This window comes from Lithobates pipiens, unplaced genomic scaffold (genome assembly GCF_037356315.1).
Source record: "Lithobates pipiens isolate NorthernLeopardFrog02 unplaced genomic scaffold, aLitPip1_a1.2 Scaffold_1, whole genome shotgun sequence".
Classification (NCBI taxonomy): Eukaryota; Metazoa; Chordata; class Amphibia; order Anura; family Ranidae; genus Lithobates; species Lithobates pipiens.
The window spans coordinates 245,806,135-245,829,095 of NW_027507685.1; the positions used below are offsets into that span (position 1 = coordinate 245,806,135).

Here is a 22,961-nt window from a genome sequence, read left to right on the forward strand (position 1 = left end):
CGCACCCATGTTTTTTTTTAACGACAACTGTTCACGTATTTGAACTTTGAGCTCCAAGACAAAGGTTGCAATCTTGTCATGATCTGGGTCTTATGATAATTAATTTGTAATCCTAAAGCAGTACTTTTAAATATGGTTTAACCTGAATTGGTCTTAAGGCCCCTTTCACACGGGCACCTCTGCCTAAGGGAATTGGCTTGCTCAGCGGGGGGGGATCGGTCCGCTGATCTCCACTGAGCAGGCGGATGACACAGTCCCACTCTCCTCTATAGGGAAATCAAATGGAAACTGACCGCCTGAGGTCCAAGATGTGGGCATGCCCTAGACTCCTCAAGTCGCAAGCAAGTCCCACTGGAAATCGCACAACAATGGGGATTGTAGTAGTGTGAACTGAGCCTTAAGATGCAGTAATGGGTAACCTAATGTACCAAAAAAAGGTGCAGTGCACCACAAGGCACGATATAGGTGTTACTGTGTGTTGCAATGCACTGCAAAGCAGGTATGTTGGTAAGGTGCATTGATTCAGGTGCCATTAAGAATGAATGCCACTGCAGCGCACCAACATACATAAGTAACATCATGTATTATCGCAACGCAACAGTGTGGATCTGGCCTGATTTTAGAGCTACACAGAGTTAGGCTTTTAAGTAAATTTACACCCCATAAACCTAATATCTAAAATCTCATATAAGCTTTAACATGTTAATGTCATTTCAAGAGGATTTACAGTCATTTTAGCTCTGCAGCTTTCATTAACCCCTTCAGATGTCTCCCTTGTACACCCCTATGGAGCAGGGCGGTTTTTACATTTCTGCTATGGGCCTGTTTATTGGGCAATAACTTTGTCATTATGTAAAGGTAACAAAGTAATACAAATCTTTTTTTAGATGATATTGTCTTGTAAAAAAAGTATTTTTATTTTGTGCAATGCATAGATGAAAAATGTAACAAAAAATAAATAAATAAATCAACTTCATCAATCAGTGTTATGCAGGCCATACACGGTCGAATTTCGAACGAATTTTCTTTTCAAAATCAGAAAATTTGTTTTGTTTTTTTGTGATCCGATGGCGCCACCATTGATTTTCGAAATTTGGCCGACCAAGCCTTCAATTTCACCTCATGTTGCTACAGAAAAGATTTTTTTTTATTCTTTTATCTCCGTACATTTTCTTTTCTTATTACATTTCTCGCACGATTCTCCCATCATTGATTAGAAAATCGTTTGTTTTTCCAAAAATTTCCAACATGTCCGATTCCTCAAATCTTATTTCCGCACGAAAATCGGCTGTTGCTGCAGCCCCACTAATGGTGCGAAATTCATACGAAAACTCTTAGATACGATTTTCGAAAGAAAATTCTTTCGAAATTCGAACCGTGTATGGCCGGCATTAGTTTACCGCTTCCTGCCCGCGCTATACTCGAAAGACAGCGACAGCGTGGGCTTGCTTTGCCAGGAGGGCATACATGGATGTTCTCCTGTGAGGGCGCTGCCCCCGCGCCCCCCCCCCAATCACATTCTGTGATCGCATAGTCCAGAAAAAAATGAGAGTTAAGGGGAAAGGAAGAAAAAAGATTGAATTAGGGCTGATTAGGGTAACTAAGGCATAACAAGGGGTCAAACAGGAACAAATCAGTTTGCTTTAACTAGCTATAAGCTTTCCTCTTTGACATGTAAATGAATGAAATAGAATAGATACAAAAGTAACCATCTTTATGTTATATCACGCTGTGCCTGAACAATGTTTATAAACACTGCTTTAGACTCTTTTTATTTTATTTTTTTTACCACTTGTTCTCCAGAAAATGTACCCCTCTTCATGACTCGGCCCTTTTTTTGCGCTACTTCAACTGACAATTGCGCGGACATGAAACACTGTACCCAGATGAAATGTATATCTTTTTTTTCACATACTGCAAATAGACCGACATAAAAAATAATAATAATATATTTATATATAGAAATAGACGGGACACGTTCTCCAAAGAAAATGTTTTCTTTTTATCTTTGAATAATCTTCAAATCAAGACAATAAAGTGCAATCCGGTACTGTACAGTTACAAGCATACCATGCTCTTCATCAGGCTTTGTGCAATCCTCGATTGCAGCCTCACTGTACCCATGAAATGCAGCCACTGTGCCCATCATATGCAGCCACTGTGCCCATCATATGCAGCCACTGCTCCCATCAAATACAGCCACTTTTGCCGGCTCATGCAGCCACTTGTGCCCATCATATGCAGCCACTTGTGCCCATCATATGCAGCCACTTGTGCCCATCATATGCAGCCACTTTTGCTGTCAAATGCAGCCACTTGTGCCCATCATATGCAGCCACATGTGCCCATCAAATGCAGCCACTTTTGCCGTCAAATGCAGCCACTTGTGCCCATCATATGCAGCCACTTGTGCCCATCAAATGCAGACACTTTTCCTGTCAAATGCAGCCACTTGTGCCCATCATATGCAGCCACCTCTTCCCGTCAAATGCAGCCACTTGTGCCCATCATATGCAGCCACCTCTTCCCGTCAAATGCAGCCACTTGTGCCCGTCAAATGCAGCCATTGTGCCCAAATGCAGCCATTGTGCCAAAATGCAGCCACTTGTGCCAATCACATGCAGCCACTTGTGCCCATCACATGCAGCCACTTGTGCCCATCACATGCAGCCACTTCTGCCCGTCAAATGCAGCCACTTCTGCCCATCATATACACCCACCGTGCCCACCAAACCCCCTCGGGGCTCTGACGCCCCCCCCCCCCCCCCTGCTCACAGCTTTTACAAAGCCTGATGAAGCGCAAGGTATGCTTGTGACTGTACAGTAGCACATTGCACTTTATTGTCTTGATATGAAGATTGTTTCAAAGATAACAAGAACATTTTGCATTGAAGAACTTAAGAAAGCAAATGAGATAAGGAGCAGGACCATGAAGACGGGCACCTGGAAGTAGAAGGAGCTCATTCTGTGTTGGTGAAATAGGTCAGCCCGGAAGGAATGTTGAACACACACCTATAATCCCTGCAAATCTCTAAAACTGCTTGAATTATAGAGAGCGGGAGCGAGTGCTATGATAGGACAGGAGGTATAACCTAATTATGTGATTGACTCGATAATTAACCTTCCTTGCTTGTGTTCCATACAACTCCGCAATCACAATTGTTCTCCATGTTCCAGTTTCCTCCCAAAATTAAAAAAGAAATCACCAAAGATCAGCCTAGAATGTACTCAGGGCTCTGGTGGGGGCATTAGAGTGTGAGCTCCTGTGCATGCAAAAGGCATTGACAAAAGAAGGTCCATTCTTCATTCTTCTTCTCATCACTGCATCTTCACCTCCATGGATTGCAGTATTAATATCAAAATCTTTATAACAATCCTCAAAATCACAAACTGCATTAACCACTTGTTGACCAGGCTTTTCCTGGACCTTTTTGATTACAAGTTCACTTCAGTATTTATTTCTTCTTCCGAATTCGGGGGTCTTGTCCCCCTCTTCGGTTCTTCTTGCTGGGCCTCCGCTTCTTCCTTTAGTGAGTGTACAGCTTGTATAACAGTGTAAATTTGCTGTCCCCTCAAAATAACTCAACACACAACCATTAATGTCTAAACAGCTGGCAACAAAAGTGAGTACACCCCTAATGGCGCATACACACGATCAGACTATGACTCTGGTCCGCCGGACAATCCACCCGTGTGTGGGCTCCGGCTGACTTTTTTTCACCAAAAGTCCAGCGGACTTAGAAAGTAGTTTTGACTCAAAAATTGACAATCCCAATATACATCATATATACATATATTTAATGTAAATAATGTAATGTAATAATGTAAATATGTAAATATATAGTATATATATATTTGTTAGTAGCGTAAAAAATAAAAAAAATGCAGAGGAGGTGATCAATAGTAATCAATGGTAGTATTGATCACCTCTGCGGTTTTTTCTTTTTTACGATATAAACAAAAAAAGGCCGACAACTTTAAAAAAATATATATATATTTTTTTTACTTTCTGCTATAAAACATTTCCACAAAAAAAGTAAAAGAACAAATTTAATCATCAATTTAGGCCAATTTGCATTCTGCTACATATTTTTTGGTAAAATAAAAACAGAATAAGCGTATATTAATTGGTTTGTGCAAAAGTTACTGCGTCTACAAAATAGGGGATACATTTATGGTATTTATGTTATTTATTTATTTTTTTACTAGTAATGGCGGCGATCAGTAATTTACTTTTTTGCTAGAAAACATTTCCAAAAAAAAAAAATGTAAAAGAACAAATGTATTCATCAATTTAGGCCAATTTGCATTCTGCTACATATTTTTTGGTAAAATAAAAACAGAATAAGCGTATATTAATTGATTTGCGCAAAAAAGTTACTGTGTCTACAAAATAGGGGATACATTTATGGTATTTATATTATTTATTTATTTTTTTACTAGTAATGGCGGCGATCGGTAATTTACTTTTTTCCTAGAAAACATTTCCAAAAAAAAAAAAAATGTAAAAGAACAAATGTATTCATCAATTTAGGCCAATTTGCATTCTGCTACATATTTTTTGGTAAAATAAAAACAGAATAAGCGTATATTAATTGATTTGCGCAAAAAAGTTACTGTGTCTACAAAATAGGGGATACATTTATGGTATTTATATTATTTATTTTTTTACTAGTAATGGCGGCGATCGGTAATTTACTTTTTGCTAGAAAACATTTCCAAAAAAAAAATAAAAAATGTAAAAGAACAAATTTATTCATCAATTTAGGCCAATTTGCATTCTTTTTTTACTAGTAATGGCTAGGGATGAACTTCATGTTCGAGTCGAACATTGTCTGTTCGCCCCCGTTCAGCAAATTCCGAAACGTTATCAGCCATTCACGCCAAATTTGAGTGGCGCATCGCGGCCCATAATTCCCTGCTGCATCACAGTGCATCGCTGGCTGCTGATTGGCCAAGCATGCACTATGACCCGCATGCTTTGGCCAATCACAGCGCAGAAAAAAATGGAGAGCCGTGATTATGTCTCAGGGGGTTTAGTACACGCCCCCACACTATATAAGACCGCCTGCGTGGCAGCCTTGTGTAGTGCGCTGCGGTGGAGGGGAGAGATAGAAAGAGAATGAGAGAGACCTGGTAATGGACAAGCGGGGGGGTGGGGGGGGTGGGGGGTACCCATGCCGTTTGTCTCACTGATTTTCATCCATGTTCCCGGGACCCGACATTACATTAAAGCTGCAAGCAGTTTTAAATGACTTTTATTCCGTTAAAAATGTCATTTTGTGCAGGGACTGTTCTAAACACGGGAAACACGTGTCACTTCACAGGCATACTACAGACACCCCCCAGGCACCATATTTAAAGGAATATTTCACTGCTCCCGAAAAAACGGCAGTTTTTTTTTTTTTTTTTGCATTGACCCATGTCCCCTGGGGCAGGAGCCGAGTCCCCAAACCCTTTTTAGGACAGTAACTTTCATATTAGCCTTTAAAATTAGCACTTTTGATTTTGAACGTTCGAGTCTGCACAAATTTTTGGTCCGTTTGAAGGTTCTGGTACGAACTGAACCGGGGAGTGTTCGGCTCATCCCTAGTAATGGCGGCGATCAGTGATTTTTAGCGGGACGTCGATATTGCCTATTTGTGGGGGGAAAAAAGGGCATACATTTTGTTTGGGTACAGCATCGCTGATTGTCAGTTAAAGCGACACAGTGCCGCATCGCAAAAAAGAAGGGGTTAAAAACTCTCGGGTTTGCTGCACTTCCAAAGTCCGTATCGCAAAAAATGGCCTGGTCCTTAAAAGGGGGTAAATCCTTCCGGGGCTGCAGTGGTTAACTACCAAAAGTAAGCAGGAAAAAAAAAAAAGACTGAGATCCTCGTGTTCTTATAATTTCACTCCCCCCCCCCCCCCCCCCTGTTTCTGGGGGTTTAGTTATACTTTAATGCAGAAATCAGAAAAAAAGTATAGTAGAGGAGGAGAGACTACAAGGAGGAGGTTACAACTGCTAATGTTTCTTGAGTCATTCTCCTGGTGGCACCGAATGACATGAAGGTCACATGGGTCACACAGTTTCCCTCCAGGAAGCTGGTGACATCAGTTGATAAAACAGTGCAGTATTGTGCTGGGCTCTGGAGCTGGGACCTCAGACACAATGGCAGGAAGGTTATCTGCACCTCTGTCACGTCTGAAGCAGGGAATCCCTTTAAGTTGCACTTTGCCTCCACTCTTCCGGCCCCCCGGCTATGAATAGGCGCTGTGCGGTCTTCTCGGTTCCCGCCAAAGAAGCGTAGGAGTTGTGAGCTTCCTATTCATGTGCACAACTAATACAGAGGACCTGTTGCAAGCAACAGTATTATTATTATTTTTTTCTTCAGAGGGATCCTATGCAGATTGCTCTTCCGAAGGCAATTTAACCGATTCAGCCCCGGAAAATTTTACCCCCCTTCCTGACCAGAGCACTTTTTTTTTTTGCGATTCGGCACTGCGTTGTTTTAACTGACAATTGCGCGGTCGTGCGACGTGGATCCCAAACAAAATTGACATCCTTTTTTCCCCACAAATAGAGCTTTCTTTTGGTGATATTTGATCACCCCTGCGGTTTTAATTTTTTGTGCTATAAACAAAAAAATAAATGACAATTTTGTAAAAAAAAAACGCATTATTTTTTACTTTTTGCTATAATAAACATCCCCCAAAAATATAAAGTTTTTTCCCCTCAGTTTAGGCCAATACATATTCTTCTACATATTTTTGGTAAAAAAAAAAAAAAAAAAAATTTAAACAAAAAAAAAAAAAGACAATTTTTTAAATAAAAAACGCATTACTTTTTATTTTTTGCTATTATAAATATCCCCCCAAAATATATAGAAAAACATATTTTTTTCCTCAGTTTAGGCCGATACGTATTCTTCTACATATTTTTGTTAAAAAAAAATTTCAACAAAAAATAATTACAATTTTGTAAAAAAAAACAATTTTTTTTTTGCTTTTTGCTATTATAAATATCCCCCAAAAATATATGAAAAAAATATTTTTTCCCTCAGTTTAGGCCAATACGTATTCTTCTACATATTTTTGGTAAAAAAAAATAATAATTTTAAAACAAAAAAAAAAAACGACAATTTTGTAAATAAAAAACGCATTATTTTTTATTTTTTGCTATTATAAATATCCCCCCAAAATATAAAGTTTTTTCCCCTCAGTTTAGGCCAATACATATTCTTCTACATATTTTTGGTAAAAAAAAAAAAAAAAATTTAACAAAAAAATAACGACAATTTTGTAAATAAGAAATGCATTATTTTTTATTTTTTGCTATTATAAATATCCCCCCAAAATATATAGAAAAACATATTTTTTTCCTCAGTTTAGGCCAATACATATTCTTCTACATATTTTATTTTTGGTAAAAAAAAAAAAATATTTAAACAAAAAAATAACGACAATTTTGTAAATAAAAAATGCATTCTTTTTTACTTTTTGCTATTATAAATATCCCCCAAAAATATATTAAAAAAAACATATTTTTTTCCTCAGTTTAGGCCGATACGTATTCTTCTACATATTTTTGGTAAAAAAAAAAAAAATAACGAAAATTTTGTAAATAAAAAACGCATTATTTTTTTACTTTTTGCCATTATAAATATCCCCCCAAAATATATAAAAAAAAACATATTTTTTTCCTCAGTTTAGGTCGATACATATTCTTCTACATATTTTTGGTAAAAAAATAAAAAATTTTAACAAAAAAATAACAATTTTGAAAAAAAAAATATTTGCTTCTTTTTGCTAAAATAAATATCCCCAAAAAATATATAAAAATTTTTTTTTTCCCCTCAGTTTAGGCCGATACGTATTCTTCTACATATTTTTGTTAAAGAAAATCGCAATAAGCATTTATTGATTGGTTTGTGCAAAAGTTATAGCGTTTACAAAATAGGGGATAGTTTTATGGCATTTTTATTGATCTTTTTTTTTTCCTAGTAATGGCGCCGATCAGCATTTTTTATCGTGACTTCGACATTATGGCGGACACATCGGACAATTTTGACACATTTTTGGGACCATTGGCATTAATGGAGCGATCAATGCTAAAAAATTGCATTGATTACTGTGTAAATATGACTGGCAGTGAAGGGGTTAACCACTAGGTGGTCCTGTAGGGTTTAAGTGTGTCCTAGGGAGTGATTCTAACTGTAGGGGGGGGGGGAGGGGCTGTGTGTGACACAACACTGATCACCGCTCCTGATTACAGGGAGCGGTGATCAATGTCAGTGTCATTAGGCAGAACAGCCAAATGCTTGTTTACATTAGCATCTCCCCGTTCTTCTTTACCATGAGATGATCGCGGGTATCCCCACGGACATCGAGTCTGCGGGACCCGTGATCACGCTTACGGAGCTTCCGGCGGCGTGCGCGGCCCGCAAGTTACCTCTGAAAGGGCAACGTACAGGTAAGTTAATCTACCTGTACGCGCCCCTCTGCCGCAGTATATCTGCGTGAGGCGGTCGGGAAGTGGTTAAGCGCGAACAAACCATAAGACGTTTGTCATGTTAGCACACAAAAATGATTTAGTGTCATATGGCTTTTCATTTAAAATGTAAACTTCTCACAATTTCTGAGCAGAAAGGCCCGTTCTCTGCCTGCATGCTGCAGAGAAGGACTCTTGTTCTCTAAGAGGAAGCAGTGGTCTCTCTGCAGAGGTCAGACACACCCCTGGTGAGTCAAAATTACAGTAGAACTGCAATTAAGAAAACATATGCTCCCTGTCATAGGTGTGCGCAGCCTTTTGCATTAGGGTGTGCACCGGCAAAGCTCAAACACACACTACCGGTCACTCATGATGTTCATTCCGAAAGAGCAGGGGCCGATATGTTACATATTTACGGGCCCCTTCCCCCGCTCATCCTAAAATAACCCCGCGGCAACAGCAGGGGAGGAGAGGAGGGAAGTTGGCAGCGCTGCCGGGAGAAAGGAGGGGGGAAGCCAGGGCAGCAGGTAGAATCTGTGCTGCACAGGGAAATTAAGTTGTGCCTTGGCACACCCGGCACACCTTGTGCACACGCCCATACTCCCTGCTGATGGGAGAGCTCTAGCTCTGACTGAGTAAAGGGAATGTCAACCCTTTGCAGAGAGACCACTGCTTTCACATAGATGGCAAGGGGGAGATTTGTTAACACTGATGTACACTAGACATGTGCGATTCTTTTCGGACAAAATCGAAAATTCGTACGAATTTCTGAAAATTACGAACCCGAAATACAAATTTTTATGCATATGAATTCTATAAGAAATACGAAATTTTGTTTACGAGTTTTTTGGATCCAAATTCATAACGAAAATTTGTAATTGTTACAAAAAGTTAACGAACCTAAATGTTAAAACCCCAGGAAGTCAGCACAGCACACAACCCCTCATAATGGGCACAGCGGGTGTACACTCAGACCTGGGAACTCAGCACAAGGATGGTGGGAACCCCTCATAATGGGCACAGTGGGTGTACAGACCAGGGAACTCAGCACAGGGATGGTGGGAACCCCTCATAATGGGCACAGCAGGTGTGCAGACCAGGGAACTCAGCACAGGGATGGTGGGAACCCCTCATAATGGGTACAGCGGGTGTACAGACCTGAGAACTCAACAGAGGGATGGTGGGAACCCCTCATAATGGGCACAGTGGGTGTACAGACCTGGTAACTCAGCACAGGGATGGTGGGAACCCCTCCTAATGGTGCACAGCGGGTGTAAAGACCAGGGAACTCGGCACAGGGATGGTGGAAACCCCTGATAATGGGCACAGCGGGCGTACAGACCTGGGAACTCAGCACAGGGATTGTGGGGACCCCTCATAATGGGCACAGCGGGTGTACAGACCTGGGAACTCCGCACAGGGCTGGTGGGAACCACTCATAATGGGCACAGCGGGTGTACAGACCTGGGAACTCAGCACAGGGCTGGTGGGAACCCCCCATAATGGGCACAGTGGGTGTACAGACCTGGGAACTCAGCACAGGGCTGGTGGGAACCCCTCATAATGGGCACAGCGGTTTACAGACCTGGGAACTCAGCACAGGGCTGGTGGGAACCCCTCATAATGGGCACAGCGGGTGTACAGACCTGGGAACTCAGCACAGGGCTGGTGGGAACCCCTCATAATGGGCACAGCGGGTGTACAGACCTGGGAACTCAGCACAGGGCTGGTGGGAACCCCCCATAATGGGCACAGCGGGTGTACAGACCTGGTAACTCAGCACAGGGATGGTGGGAACCCCTCATAATGGTGCACAGCGGGTGTACAGACCAGGGAACTCGGCACAGGGATGGTAGGAACCCCTCATAATGGGCACAGCGGGTGTACAGACCTGGGAACTCAGCACAGGGATTGTGGGGACCCCTCATAATGGGCACAGCGGGTGTACAGACCTGGGAACTCAGCACAGGGCTGGTGGGAACCCCTCATAATGGGCACAGCGGGTGTACAGACCTGGGAACTCAGCACAGGGCTGGTGGGAACCCCTCATAATGGGCACAGCGGGTGTACAGACCTGGGAACTCAGCACAGGGCTGGTGGGAACCCCCCATAATGGGCACAGCGGGTGTACAGACCTGGGAACTCAGCACAGGGCTGGTGGGAACCCCTCATAATGGGCACAGCGGGTGTACAGACCTGGGAACTCAGCACAGGGCTGGTGGGAACCCCTCATAATGGGCACAGCGGGTGTACAGACCTGGGAACTCAGCACAGGGCTGGTGGGAACCCCTCATAATGGGCACAGCGGGTGTACAGACCTGGGAACTCAGCACAGGGCTGGTGGGAACCCCTCATAATGGGCACAGCGGGTGTACAGACCTGGTAACTCAGCACAGGGATGGTGGGAACCCCTCATAATGGGCACAGCGGGTGTACAGACCTGGAAACTCAGCACAGGGATGGTGGGAACCCCTCATAATGGGCACAACGGGTGTACAGACCCGGGAACTCAGCACAGGGCTGGTGGGAACCCCTCATAATGGGCACAGCGGGTGTACAGACCTGGAAACTCAGCACAGGGCTGGTGGGAACCCCTCATAATGGGCACAGCGGGTGTACAGACCTGGGAACTCAGCACAGGGCTGGTGGGAAGCCCCCATAATGGGCACAGCGGGTGTACAGACCTGGGAACTCAGCACAGGGCTGGTGGGAACCCCTCATAATGGGCACAGCGGGTGTACAGACCTGGGAACTCGGCACAGGGCTGGTGGGAACCCCTCATAATGGGCACAGCGGGTGTACAGACCTGGTAACTCAGCACAGGGATGGTGGGAACCCCTCATAATGGGCACAGCGGGTGTACAGACCTGGAAACTCAGCACAGGGATGGTGGGAACCCCTCATAATGGGCACAACGGGTGTACAGACCCGGGAACTCAGCACAGGGCTGGTGGGAACCCCTCATAATGGGCACAACGGGTGTACAGACCCAGGAACTCAGCACAGGGCTGGTGGGAACCCCTCATAATGGGCACAGCGGGTGTACAGACCTGGGAACTCAGCACAGGGCTGGTGGGAAGCCCCCATAATGGGCACAGCGGGTGTACAGACCTGGGAACTCAGCACAGGGCTGGTGGGAACCCCTCATAATGGGCACAGCGGGTGTACAGACCTGGGAACTCAGCACAGGGATGGTGGGAACCCCTCATAATGGGCACAGCGGGTGTACAGACCTGGTAACTCAGCACAGGGATGGTGGGAACCCCTCATAATGGGCACAGTGGGTGTACAGACCCGGGAACTCAGCACAGGGCTGGTGGGAACCCCTCATAATAGGCACAGCGGGTGTACAGACCTGGGAACTCAGCACAGGGATGGTGGGAACCCTATGGGAATTTCTATGCTTACGAATTTTACACAAAATACAAAATTTTGTTAACGAATTTCAGAATTTCGGATCCAAATTCTGTTACAACAGAAACATCACTGGTGTTTTATTCACCAATCAGATGAAGTCAGCACAGCACAGGGATGGTGGGAGCCCCTCATAATGATAAATTCATCATAACGAACATTCATTATTTTTACAACAAGTTGAATTTCGGACACAAATTAGGAAATATGAATTCATTTTCATATGAAATTAAACTCATTTATTGACGGCGCCCATGTCTAATGTACACAGAATCTGCTGCAGCTCCAATAAGCTTCCGGGTTTTATTGTTAAAGCTTAAGCCCTTGTACACACGGTCGGACATTCTGACAACCAAATCCGTTTAATTTTGTCCGACGGATTTTTGTTCGAAACTGTTGCATACACACGGTCGGACAAAGTTGTCGGACAATCCGATCGTTCAGAACGTAATGACGTTATTTAGTTACGACGGGACTACGTTCAGGCTAGTAGCCAATAGCTTTGGTGTAGGAATTTGATCTGAGCATGCGTGGCACTTTGTCCGATTGGAATTCTCTACACATGATCGGATCATGTTGTCGGAAAATTTTATAGCCCTGCTCAATCCGAACAGTCCGATGGAGCCCATACTCGGTCGGATTATCCGACAACACGGTCCAATCGGACATTCTACGTCGGAATGTCCGACCGTGTGTACAAGGGCTAAGGCTTAGTTCACACTACTGCAACCTGAAATGCAACTTTGTCAGGTGACTTCCTGGAGATTTTCTAGCGATTTCAGTGAGGAACTGCAGTCTGCTAACATAATTTGTAATAAAAACCATCTTTGCTAGGGATGCACTGATTTTTTTTTTTTTTTACAATGAATACCGATACCGATACCAACAAGGGTAGAAGATTTAATAAATGGAAAGTTGAAAAAATGATTGAAGTTTCGCTTTAACCGCTGTGATTCTTTTTTTTAACATCAAAAGAAAACCAAAAATTGGCAGATTGTTGAATTCAAACCTGAGAATCAGCCCATGGAAGTATAATGTACCATCTGCCATACCGAGAGATATTAAAGGGATTATTCGTCACCTCCACTCATCATATTGCTTGAGTCATCCTCTTACCAACTCAACAGATAATCAGACCTGATACAAATTATGCATCACATTATTCCCTCCGCAGAAAGGTCTCATAGCTCCCATGTCAAACACGTCCTGGTATGCACTCTTCAGTTATATTGAACCCCACACATAGGCGTGCCAGGTGTGCCTGGGCACACCCTAATCACTCTGTGGTGCGCTGATTCCCCCCTACTGCCGGTGTCTTGTCAAATACTGTCCCCTGTCGGATAGTGTCCGCCCTGTACTGCGTACTAGGCACGTGAGGTTTCAGGTTGGGTAATGCCCTGGCCCCCGCTGATTGGGTGGCAGTCAGTGGGAATGACTGCTTCCTTCTGAGTTTGGTCCCAAACCCAGATCGAGCCAAACCCAAACTCATTCTTCATCCCTAGTAGCTATCTGTTTACAATATACAGTATATGTAGTCCTACATAATTGAAGAGCACATTGATAAATATGCAGGAAAGTGGAAAAATCTGTATGGCTTTGGGAAAATGTGGGCATGTTTTTATTATTATGTTTTATTATGTGTTATAAGGCTTCATGCACACTGGGGCTTTTGTAAATCCTTTTTTCCGAGCAGGAAAAAAGCAGTTTAAAAAATACTCTTAAAGCGGAATACCATCCAAAAGTGTAACTTTCACTTAATTGCCCCCCCCCCCCCACATTTGGCAACTTTTAGGGGGGCGGGGGGACCTGTTTTCGATGGTCTCCTTCCCTACTTCTGGCAGACCAGGCAACGGCCCGATCTCCCGAAAGTTAGGTCCCCCTCCTCCTTCCTCCGAAGCCGGGAAAATCAGAAAGCGCAGCGCGCTTCGTGCATGCGCAGGAGGGAACCAGCCGTGAAGCCGAAAGGGATGGCCGTGGTAGCACCTGGCCGTTGATCCGAAGATCGGCTGGGGTGCCGGCATCACGGGCTCCCTGGATAGGTAAGTGTCCATATTGTTAAAGTCAGAAGCTACAATAGTTGTATGGACTTAGACTATGGACTTTCATGGTACGATAAAGACTCACATAGACAAATATATAAAAAAATACAAATTTATTAAGACAAAGGCATGATTAAAATGGTCCTATAGAGAGAGTATACAATACACATAAACTTCAATCTCTGAACAAGAGCTGAGTATGTAGACGTGTATCCATCCATGAGAGAGGGGCCAGATAATTGTCCTTGGTCAGTTAAATGTCTACAAGTTTCGCGGTGAGCCGGCTTCTTCAGGAGTATGCTTCAGAGAGTATGGTGTGCAGATATCTCAACGTACAGCTGACCCACACCAATAGGACATCTCAGGCCCCCAGGGGAAAATTTCCCGGGCAATTGTGGAAGCCAGGTCATGGTACAAAAAAATAGACCACCATTAGATGCCTATCGTGAAATAGATAGATAGAAGATAGATGGCGATGAGACCTGAGGGAGCGGGAGTCTCAGAAGATGGAACTGAGGAGATTGAGGCTGGTGAGGAATGGTCAGTTGAGATGGTTAAGATGTACAGAAATATTTCATCATTTAAACCAGAAATCCGGTCAGGAACAGATATGGTAGAATAAGGTTTACAAGCTGAACCTGGATGTAGGTGCTGATGGCATCGATGTAATCTCTCTGGAGCTGGCTTTGAGGGACTCTGTGGCTATGGTTCAGGACTGTGTTGTCTTTATTCAAATCTAACTATGTAACTATTTTGGTATTTTCTAAATCTAGAATCTATTATGTATCTAATATAAGTATTGATATTACTTTGTTGCTCTTTGTATTTCTTTGTGTACATATTTGGGCTTTGTAAACATTTATAGAATTGTTTAAAGAGGAAGTAAACCCTGATGGGTTTACTTCCTCTTTGATACCCTGCAAAGGTAAAGCATAATGGACTACTATGCATCGCATCACTTACCTGACACAGGAGCCAGCGAAGTCACCGCTGCCCCCTGTAGTTCCGAGCGTCCATCTTCTTGGTGGGTCTCCGTGGGTCTCGCTGCTCCGGCGCTGTGATTGGCCAGAGCAGCGATGACATCACTCCCGTGCATGCGCACGGGAGCCGACACTCGCGGCATATCGCCGCGATCTGCGGCTTACCCAGTGCGCCTGCGCACCGCTGTCTATGGCGCATTCGCCGTAGACAGCGGTGGCTGTCTTCAGGTAAATATCTCCTAAACCGTGTAGGTTTAGGAGATATCTCTTGGACCTACAGATAAGCCTTAATCTAGGCTAACCTGTAGGTCAAAGTGGTTTGTAAGGGTTTACAACCACTTTAAAGCCTGAAGGATCTAAGCTTGCTTAAAGGAGTTCGTGTTTTTTTACCTTACCTTACCTTAAAAACTTCCGACAATACCGCCCCCCCCCCCCCCCCAGTTTTACTTACGTGAGCCCGTTCACCTGCTGCGCTTGCCCCCCATGTCCTCTTCGCCGCTCAGCCTGGCCGTTAATTGGCTAGAGTGGATGGATTGAAAGCAGCACAGCCATTGGCTTGCACTGCTGTCAATCACATCCAATGACGCGGTGCGCCGGGGGCGGGGCCAAATGATACAGTGAGCGGCTATAGCCGCCGACCGTATCACGGAAGCGCGCCACCAAGAACTAAGCGCTATGCGAGGGAGCTCACATGAAGGTGGTTAGTTATTGCAGGGAGGAGCTGAGACAGCCGCTGAGGGGCCCCAGAAGACCAGGTTCGGGGCCACTCTGTGCAAACGAGCTTCACAGTGGAGGTATGACATGTTTGTTATTATTTATTTTTTTAAATGTGTCTTTACAACCCCTTTAAAGTGGTTGTAAAGACATGGGTGAAAAAAAGGCAACCTGCAAGGCAAAGGCATAATGAGCTAGTATGCATAGCATACTAGCTCATTATGAATAACTTACCTGAGAACGAAGCCCCCGAAGTGGTCCTCCGTCTTCATGTCCGCCGCTGCCATGGATCCCGGAGTGACTTCCGGGTCTCGCTGCTCCGGCGCTGTGATTCGCTGGAACAGCGATGCACACGGGAGCCGACACTCACGGCATATCGCCGCGATCTGCAGCCTTCCCAGTGCGCCTGCACTCCGCTGTCTATGGCGCATGTTTACAACCACTTTAAAGTGGAGTTCAGCAATTTTTTTTTTTAAAGTCAGCAGCTACAAATACTGCAGCTGCAGACGTTTAAAATATGGACACTTACCTGTCCAGGGCACCCACGGAGTCCTCACCCAAAGTTGACCTGTCCCTCGGCTCTTGGGTGGGGGCACCGCCATCTTTGGTACGGGAATCAGGAAGTGAAGCCTTGCGGTTTACAGCCTGTTTCCCTACTGCGCATGCACGAGTCGCGCTGCACGATCCCATTGGTCCCTGCTGTCTTCCAGGACCTGTGTGTCTCCCAGAAGACAGCAGGGGGGGGGGGGGGGGGCGGGGGAGGCGCTGGATATGGCATAGGTAGCGGCTGGTACTGCATTTTGTGTTTCTAAAATCATTTAAAGCCTGAAGGATCTAAGCTTGCATCTTTAATAGCTTAAGTTATTAAACAGTATTTATTTTTGTTTTATTTTTGTCAGGGCGTACAACCGCTTTAAATCTAAGTATGCAATTATTTTTGTATTTGCTAAAATATAATATATTTATTATATTTTATATTTTAGCAAATACAAAAATAGTATTATGTATCTAAGTATCTATATTACTTTGTTGCTCATTGTAGTATACATTTTTGGTTTTCACAACCATGTCTTGAATTTTTTAAAGGACTTGTGTCTTTATTATAATCTAACTACATAACTATTTCAGTATTTGTTAACTATAGAATCCATTATGTATCTATATTATTTTGTTGCTCTTTGTGTTACTTTGTATAAATATTTGGGCAAACATTTCTCAATTTTTTTTTTTTTTTTTAAAGCCTGAAGGATTTAGGCTTGCATCTTTAATAGCTTAAGTTATTAACGTTTTTTTTTTTTTCTTTTTTTTTCTTTTTTTTTGTCAGGGTGTATAACCGCTATAAATCTAAGTATGTAATTATTTTTGTATTTGCTAAAATATAATATATTTATTATATATTATATTTCAGCAAATACAAAAATAGTATTCTGTATCTAAGTATCTATATTACTTTGTTGCTCCTTGTGTTTCTTTGTATAAATATTTGGGCTTTGCAAACAAATTTTTGAATTGTTTAAAGCCTGAAGGATCTAAGATTGCATCTTCAATAGCTTAAAGGGTATTCTTTTTTTTACATCTAACTATGTAACTATTTTGTTATTTGGTAACTATAGAATCTATTATGTATCTATATTATTTTGTTGCTCTTTGTGTTACTTTGTATAAATATTTGGGCTTTGCAAACATTTCTCTTTTTTTTTTTAAAGCCTGAAGGTTTTAAGCTTGCATCTTTAATAGCTTAAGTTATTAAAGTTTTATTTTATTTTTTTTATTTTTTTTGTCCGGGCATACAACCGCTTTAAATCTAAGTATGTAACTATTTTTGAATTTGCTAAAATATAATATATTTATTATATTTTAGCAAATACAAAAATAGTATTATGTATCCAAGTATCTATATTACTTTGTTGCTCTTTGTGTTTCTTTGTATAAATATTTGGGCTTTGCAAAAAAAAATTTTGAATTGTTTAAAGCCTGAAGGATCTAAGATTGCATCTTTAATAGCTTAAAGGGTATTCTTTTTTTTTTTTTACATCTAACTATGTAACTATTTTGTTATTTGGTAACTATAGAATCTATTATGTATCTATATTACTTTGTTGCTCTTTGTGTTACTTTGTATAAATATTTGGGCTTTGAAAACATTTCTCTTTTTTTTTTTTTAAAGCCTGAAGGTTTTAAGCTTGCATCTTTAATAGCTTAAGTTATTAAAGTTTTTTTTTTTTTTTTTGTCAGGGCGTACAACCGCTTTAAATCTATGTATGTAACTATTTTAGAATTTGCTAAAATATAATACATTTATTATATATTATATTTTAGCAAATACAAAAATAGTATTATGTATCTAAGTATCGTTAAGTTGTTGTTCTATATAAAAAAATAATAATAATAATAATAATAAATAAATGTATCTAAGTATATTATGTTGTTGCTCTTTGTGTTTCTTTGTATAAATATTTGGGCTTTGCAAACATTTCTAGATTATTATTATTATTATTTTTTTTTTAAAGCCTGAAGGATTTAAGCTTGCATCTTTAATAGCTTAAGTTATTAAAGTATTTTTTTTTCTTTTTCTTCTTTTTCTTTTTTTTTGTCAGGGTGTTCAACCGCTTTAAATCTAAGTATGTAATTATTTTTGTATTTGCTAAAATATAATATCTAAGTATGTAACTATTTTTGAATTTGCTAAAATATAATATATTTATTATATATTATATTTTAGCAAATACAAAAATAGTATTATGTATCTAAGTATTGTTACGTTTTTGCTCTATAAAAAAAATAATAATAAATAAATAAATGTATCTAAGTATATTACGTTGTTGCTCTTTGTGTTTCTTTGTATAAATATTTGGGCTTTGCAAATATTTCTAGAGTTTTTTTTTTTTTTTTTTAAAGCCTGAAGGATCTAAGCTTGCATCTTTAATAGTTTAAGTTATTAAAGGGTATCACTTGAGCTCCAAACTTTCTGGATTCTCTGTTACAGATCTACTATAATTAGAAGTCCGCGTCACATTTAGTCGCCATTGTCTCCGACATCATCTTTAATTTGTACGACTTTTCTCCCGAAGCGCGACGCCCAGTTTTCTAATTGTCAGACAGGATATGCAAAGAAGCTGCATGAGGTTTTTTTTTTTTTTTTCTCAGCTTGCTGCTCTCCATGTGTGCATGATAGGCCTTTGATTGTTACAGCCTGGTGCTCTTAGTTCCTGGTTGGGAGGGTGAGCAGACGACAGTTCTGATTCCTTTCAGCTCAGCCTTAAAGGGAGACACAGGAAAAATAAAAGATTCAAGCATGCAAACACTCATTGCAGGAGAGCTGTGAGCAATCCTCTATTCGGGGGAACCGGTCGCCCGGCCACTCGGGCAGGCATGTCAGAGGCAGCACGTTTGCACAACATATACACAGAATTTAAAGGAGCCCGCGTAATCAGAGGCAGGAGGAGCAGCAGCAGCAGCGGCGGTGGTGTGTGCGCCAGGGAGGGGGAAAATCCACACTACCATAATTAATAAAGAGATAATAGGTGGTATCTGTCACCCTCCCCCCTCAACCCCCCCCCCCACCACGCACCCCCAAAACTGGATGAAACACCGGCCCCTCATTGGCTGGCATCTGCAAAAATTTGGGGGGACGAAAAAATGGAGAGCCAGCCGATGGCGGCTGGGGGAGAGGATTCTCCGGGGAAGAACGCCGACAGGAATCCGAAGAGGAAGCCGTCTGAGCCGGACGAGAGCAAGAACAAACCCAAGCTGGTGAGTGGAGGCTTTGATTTGTGTCAGCTGACCTGCTCGCAGCGCGCAATGGGCATGGTCGCTTTTTATTTATTTAATTTTGTAAAAAAAAATTTTTGCATTTGCCGTGCCCGCCGCTGTCGAAGCTGCCAGGCCGGGGTGGCAGCGCCTACTGCCACTACATGATGTGACTGTGTTTATTCCTGCCTGCCCCCTCCCTTGGCTTTCTTCCTAGGTGATGCTGGGAGAGAGGAGGGGATGTCTGCCCAACCATGAGGAAGGAGGGGGGTTTGGGGAGATCCCAAAGAAGAAGAAATGGGGGGGGGGGGGAGTCACATTGATAGCTTTGCTCTCACCTGTCCTGCCTCCCTGTGCCTTGCACTGATTCCTCCGCAGCATCCCTGGCATACAATGTTCTATTCTCCTCCAATGACACCATTGTGTCTTCTCTCCAGGCAGCTGCCGCCGAATCAACTCAGTAGGCTTGTTAACCCTTTGCCGCTGTCAGTTTTTGGAGTGCCTGATGCGATTGGGGTCTCCTGTCGGTATTTAAGGGCTCTTTTAGTTCTTTGGCATTGCATTATGATGTCACTTGTTAACATGCGTTTTGTGAAAGCGGAACTTTACCCATAACAGCCTGATAAAAAAATAAAAATAAAATAATTGTTCTTTAGCGAGGAATATATATTCAACTTTATTAATTATGCTACAAAAATTTGTGTGTGTGTGTGCTGTAAATTGTCTCCAGCATTGCTTCTGTTTCTTTTTGCTGGAGGCAGCCATTTTTCTGAAGCCCAGAGCCCATGAGCAGCAGTAAATCTTTAGGCTGTTAGCAGACTGGCCCCTACATTTTCAAAACCGTGCCAGAAAATAGAGGGCAGCTGAGGAGGGTGAGACTGTTTTTTTTTTTTTTTTTTTTTTTTTTTTAAACGGTATAGGCACTTATTTTACTTTTATTATTATTATTTTTTTATTATTTTTTTTTTTTTTTTTTTTACATTTTGATATACCTGCAAAAGGTGCATGAAGTGATCTAGCAGTACTTAAAGTATATGTAATTCCTCACCTTGTAAAATGACTCTTCATGTATTTTATGAAAGTGGAACTTTACCCATAACAGCCTGATAAAACAAAAAAAAATTGTTCTTTAGCGAGGAATATATAGTCAACATTATTAATTATGCTACAAAAATTTGTATGTGTGTGCTGTAAATCGTCTCCAGCATCGCTCCTGTTTCTTTTTGCTGAAGGCGGCCATTTTTTTGAAGCCCAGAGCCCCTGAGCAGCAGTAAATCTTTAGGCTGTTAGCAGACTGGCCTCTAAATTTTCGAAACTGTTCCAGAAAATAAGAGGGTTTTTTTTTTTTTTTTTTTTAAACAGTATAGGCACTTATTTTACATTTTTTTTTATTATTATTATTATTATTATTATTATTATTATTATTATTATTATTTTACATTTGATATACCTGCAACAGGGGCCAGCATGAAGTGATCTAGCAGGACTTAAAGTATATGTAATTCCTCACCTTGTAAAATGACTCTTCATGTATTTTGTAAAAGTGTAACTTTACCCATAACAGCCTGATAAAAAAAATTATAATAATTGTTCTTTAGCGAGGAATATATATTCAATGTTATTAATTATGCTACAAATATTTGTGTGTGTGTGTGCTGTAAATCGTCTCCAGCATTGTCCCTGTTTCTTCATGCTGGAGGCGGCCATTTTTCTGAAGCCCCCTGAGCAGCAGTAAATCTTTAGGCTGTCAGCAGCTTGGCCTCTACATTTTCGAAAACCATACCAGAAAATAAAAGGGCAGCTGAGCAGGGTGAGACTGTTTGTTTTTTAGATCACTTTTTTTTAAACAGTATAGGCACTTATTTTACATTTTTACATTTTTTTTAATATATTTTTTTATTAGTATTATTATTATAATTTTTTTTACATTTGATATACCTGCAACAAGGGCCAGCATGAAGTGATCTAGCAGGACTTAAAGTATATGTAATTCTATAGCGAGGAATATATATTCAACGTTATTAATTATGCTACAAAACATTGTGTGTGTGTGTGCTGTAAATCATCTCCAGCCTTGCTCCTGTTTCTTTTTGCTGGAGGCGGCCATTTTTCTTGAGCCCCTGAGCAGCAGTAAATCTTTAGGCTGTTAGCAGACTGGCCTCTACATTTTCGAAACCGTGCCAGAAAATAGAGGGCAGCTGAGCAGGGTGAGACTGTTTTTTATTTTTTTTTATTTTAAAACAGTATAGGCACTTATTTTTATTTATTTTTTTACATTTGATATACCTGTATTTATTTTGTGAAAGTGGAACTTTACCCATAACAGTGCTTGATGCAATTCGGGTCTCCTGTCGGTATTTAAGGGCTCTTTTAGTTCTTTGGCATTGCATTATGATGTCACTTGTTAACAAGCATTTTGTGAAAGTGGAATTTTACCCATAACAGCCTGATAAAAAAATTATAATAATTGTTCTTTAGCAAGGAATATATATTCAACGTTATTAATTATGCTACAAATATTTGTGTGTGTGTGTGCTGTAAATCATCTCCAGCATTGTCCCTGTTTCTTCTTGCTGGAGGCGGCCATTTTTCTGAAGCCCCCTGAGCAGCAGTAAATCTTTAGGCTGTCAGCAGCTTGGCCTCTACATTTTCAAAACCGTACCAGAAAATAAGAGGGCAGCTGAGCAGGGTGAGACTGTTTGTTTTTTTGTTTTTTTCATTTTTTTTTTAAACAGTATAGGCACTTATTTTACATTTTTACATTTTTACATTTTTTTTATATATTTTTTTATTAGTATTATTATTATAATTTTTTTTACATTTGATATACCTGCAACAAGGGCCAGCATGAAGTGATCTAGCAGGACTTAAAGTATGTGTAATTCTATAGCGAGGAATATATATTCAATGTTATTAATTATGCTACAAAACATTGTGTGTGTGTGTGTGTGTGTTGTAAATCATCTCCAGCCTTGCTCCTGTTTCTTTTTGCTGGAGGCGGCCATTTTTCTTGAGCCCCTGAGCAGCAGTAAATCTTTAGGCTGTTAGTAGACTGGCCTCTACATTTTCGAAACCGTGACAAAAAATAGAGGGCAGCTGAGCAGGGTGAGACTGTTTTTTATTTTTTTTATTTTAAAACAGTATAGGCACTTATTTTTTTTTTTTTTTTTTTTACTTTTGATATACCTGTATGTATTTTGTGAAAGTGGAACTTTACCCATAACAGTGCTTGATGCAATTCGGGTCTCCTGTCGGTATTTACGGGCTCTTTTAGTTCTTTGGCATTGCATTATGACGTCACTTGTTAACAAGCATTTTGTGAATGCGGAACTTTACCCATAACAGCCTGATAAAAAAATAATTAAATTGTTCTTTAGCGAGGAATATATATACAACGTTATTAATTATGCTACAAAAAATTGTGTGTGTGTGTGTGTGTGTGTGTGTGTGTGTTGTAAATTGTCTCCAGCATTGCTCCTGTTTGTGCTTGCTGGAGGCGGTCATTTTTCTGAAGCCTGGAGCCACTGAGCAGCAGTAAATCTTTAGGCTGTTAGCAGACTGGCCTCTATATTTTTGAAACAGTGCCAGAAAATA

The 22,961-nt window shown here is 41.3% G+C and overlaps 1 protein-coding gene across 3 annotated transcripts in view; it reads left to right on the top strand.

Moving 5' to 3' along the window:
* Positions 1-18,866: 18,866 nt before the first annotated feature.
* DIAPH2 (diaphanous related formin 2) overlaps positions 18,867-22,961 on the top strand; it is a 1,637,420-nt gene continuing 1,633,325 nt past the window's right edge. For all 3 annotated transcript variants that reach the window (XM_077484914.1, XM_077484903.1, XM_077484922.1), the window contains exon 1: positions 18,867-19,370. In XM_077484914.1, coding sequence (XP_077341040.1) covers positions 19,257-19,370 — 114 coding nt within the window. In that variant the 5' untranslated portion in view covers positions 18,867-19,256. The remainder of the gene's footprint in view (positions 19,371-22,961) is intronic.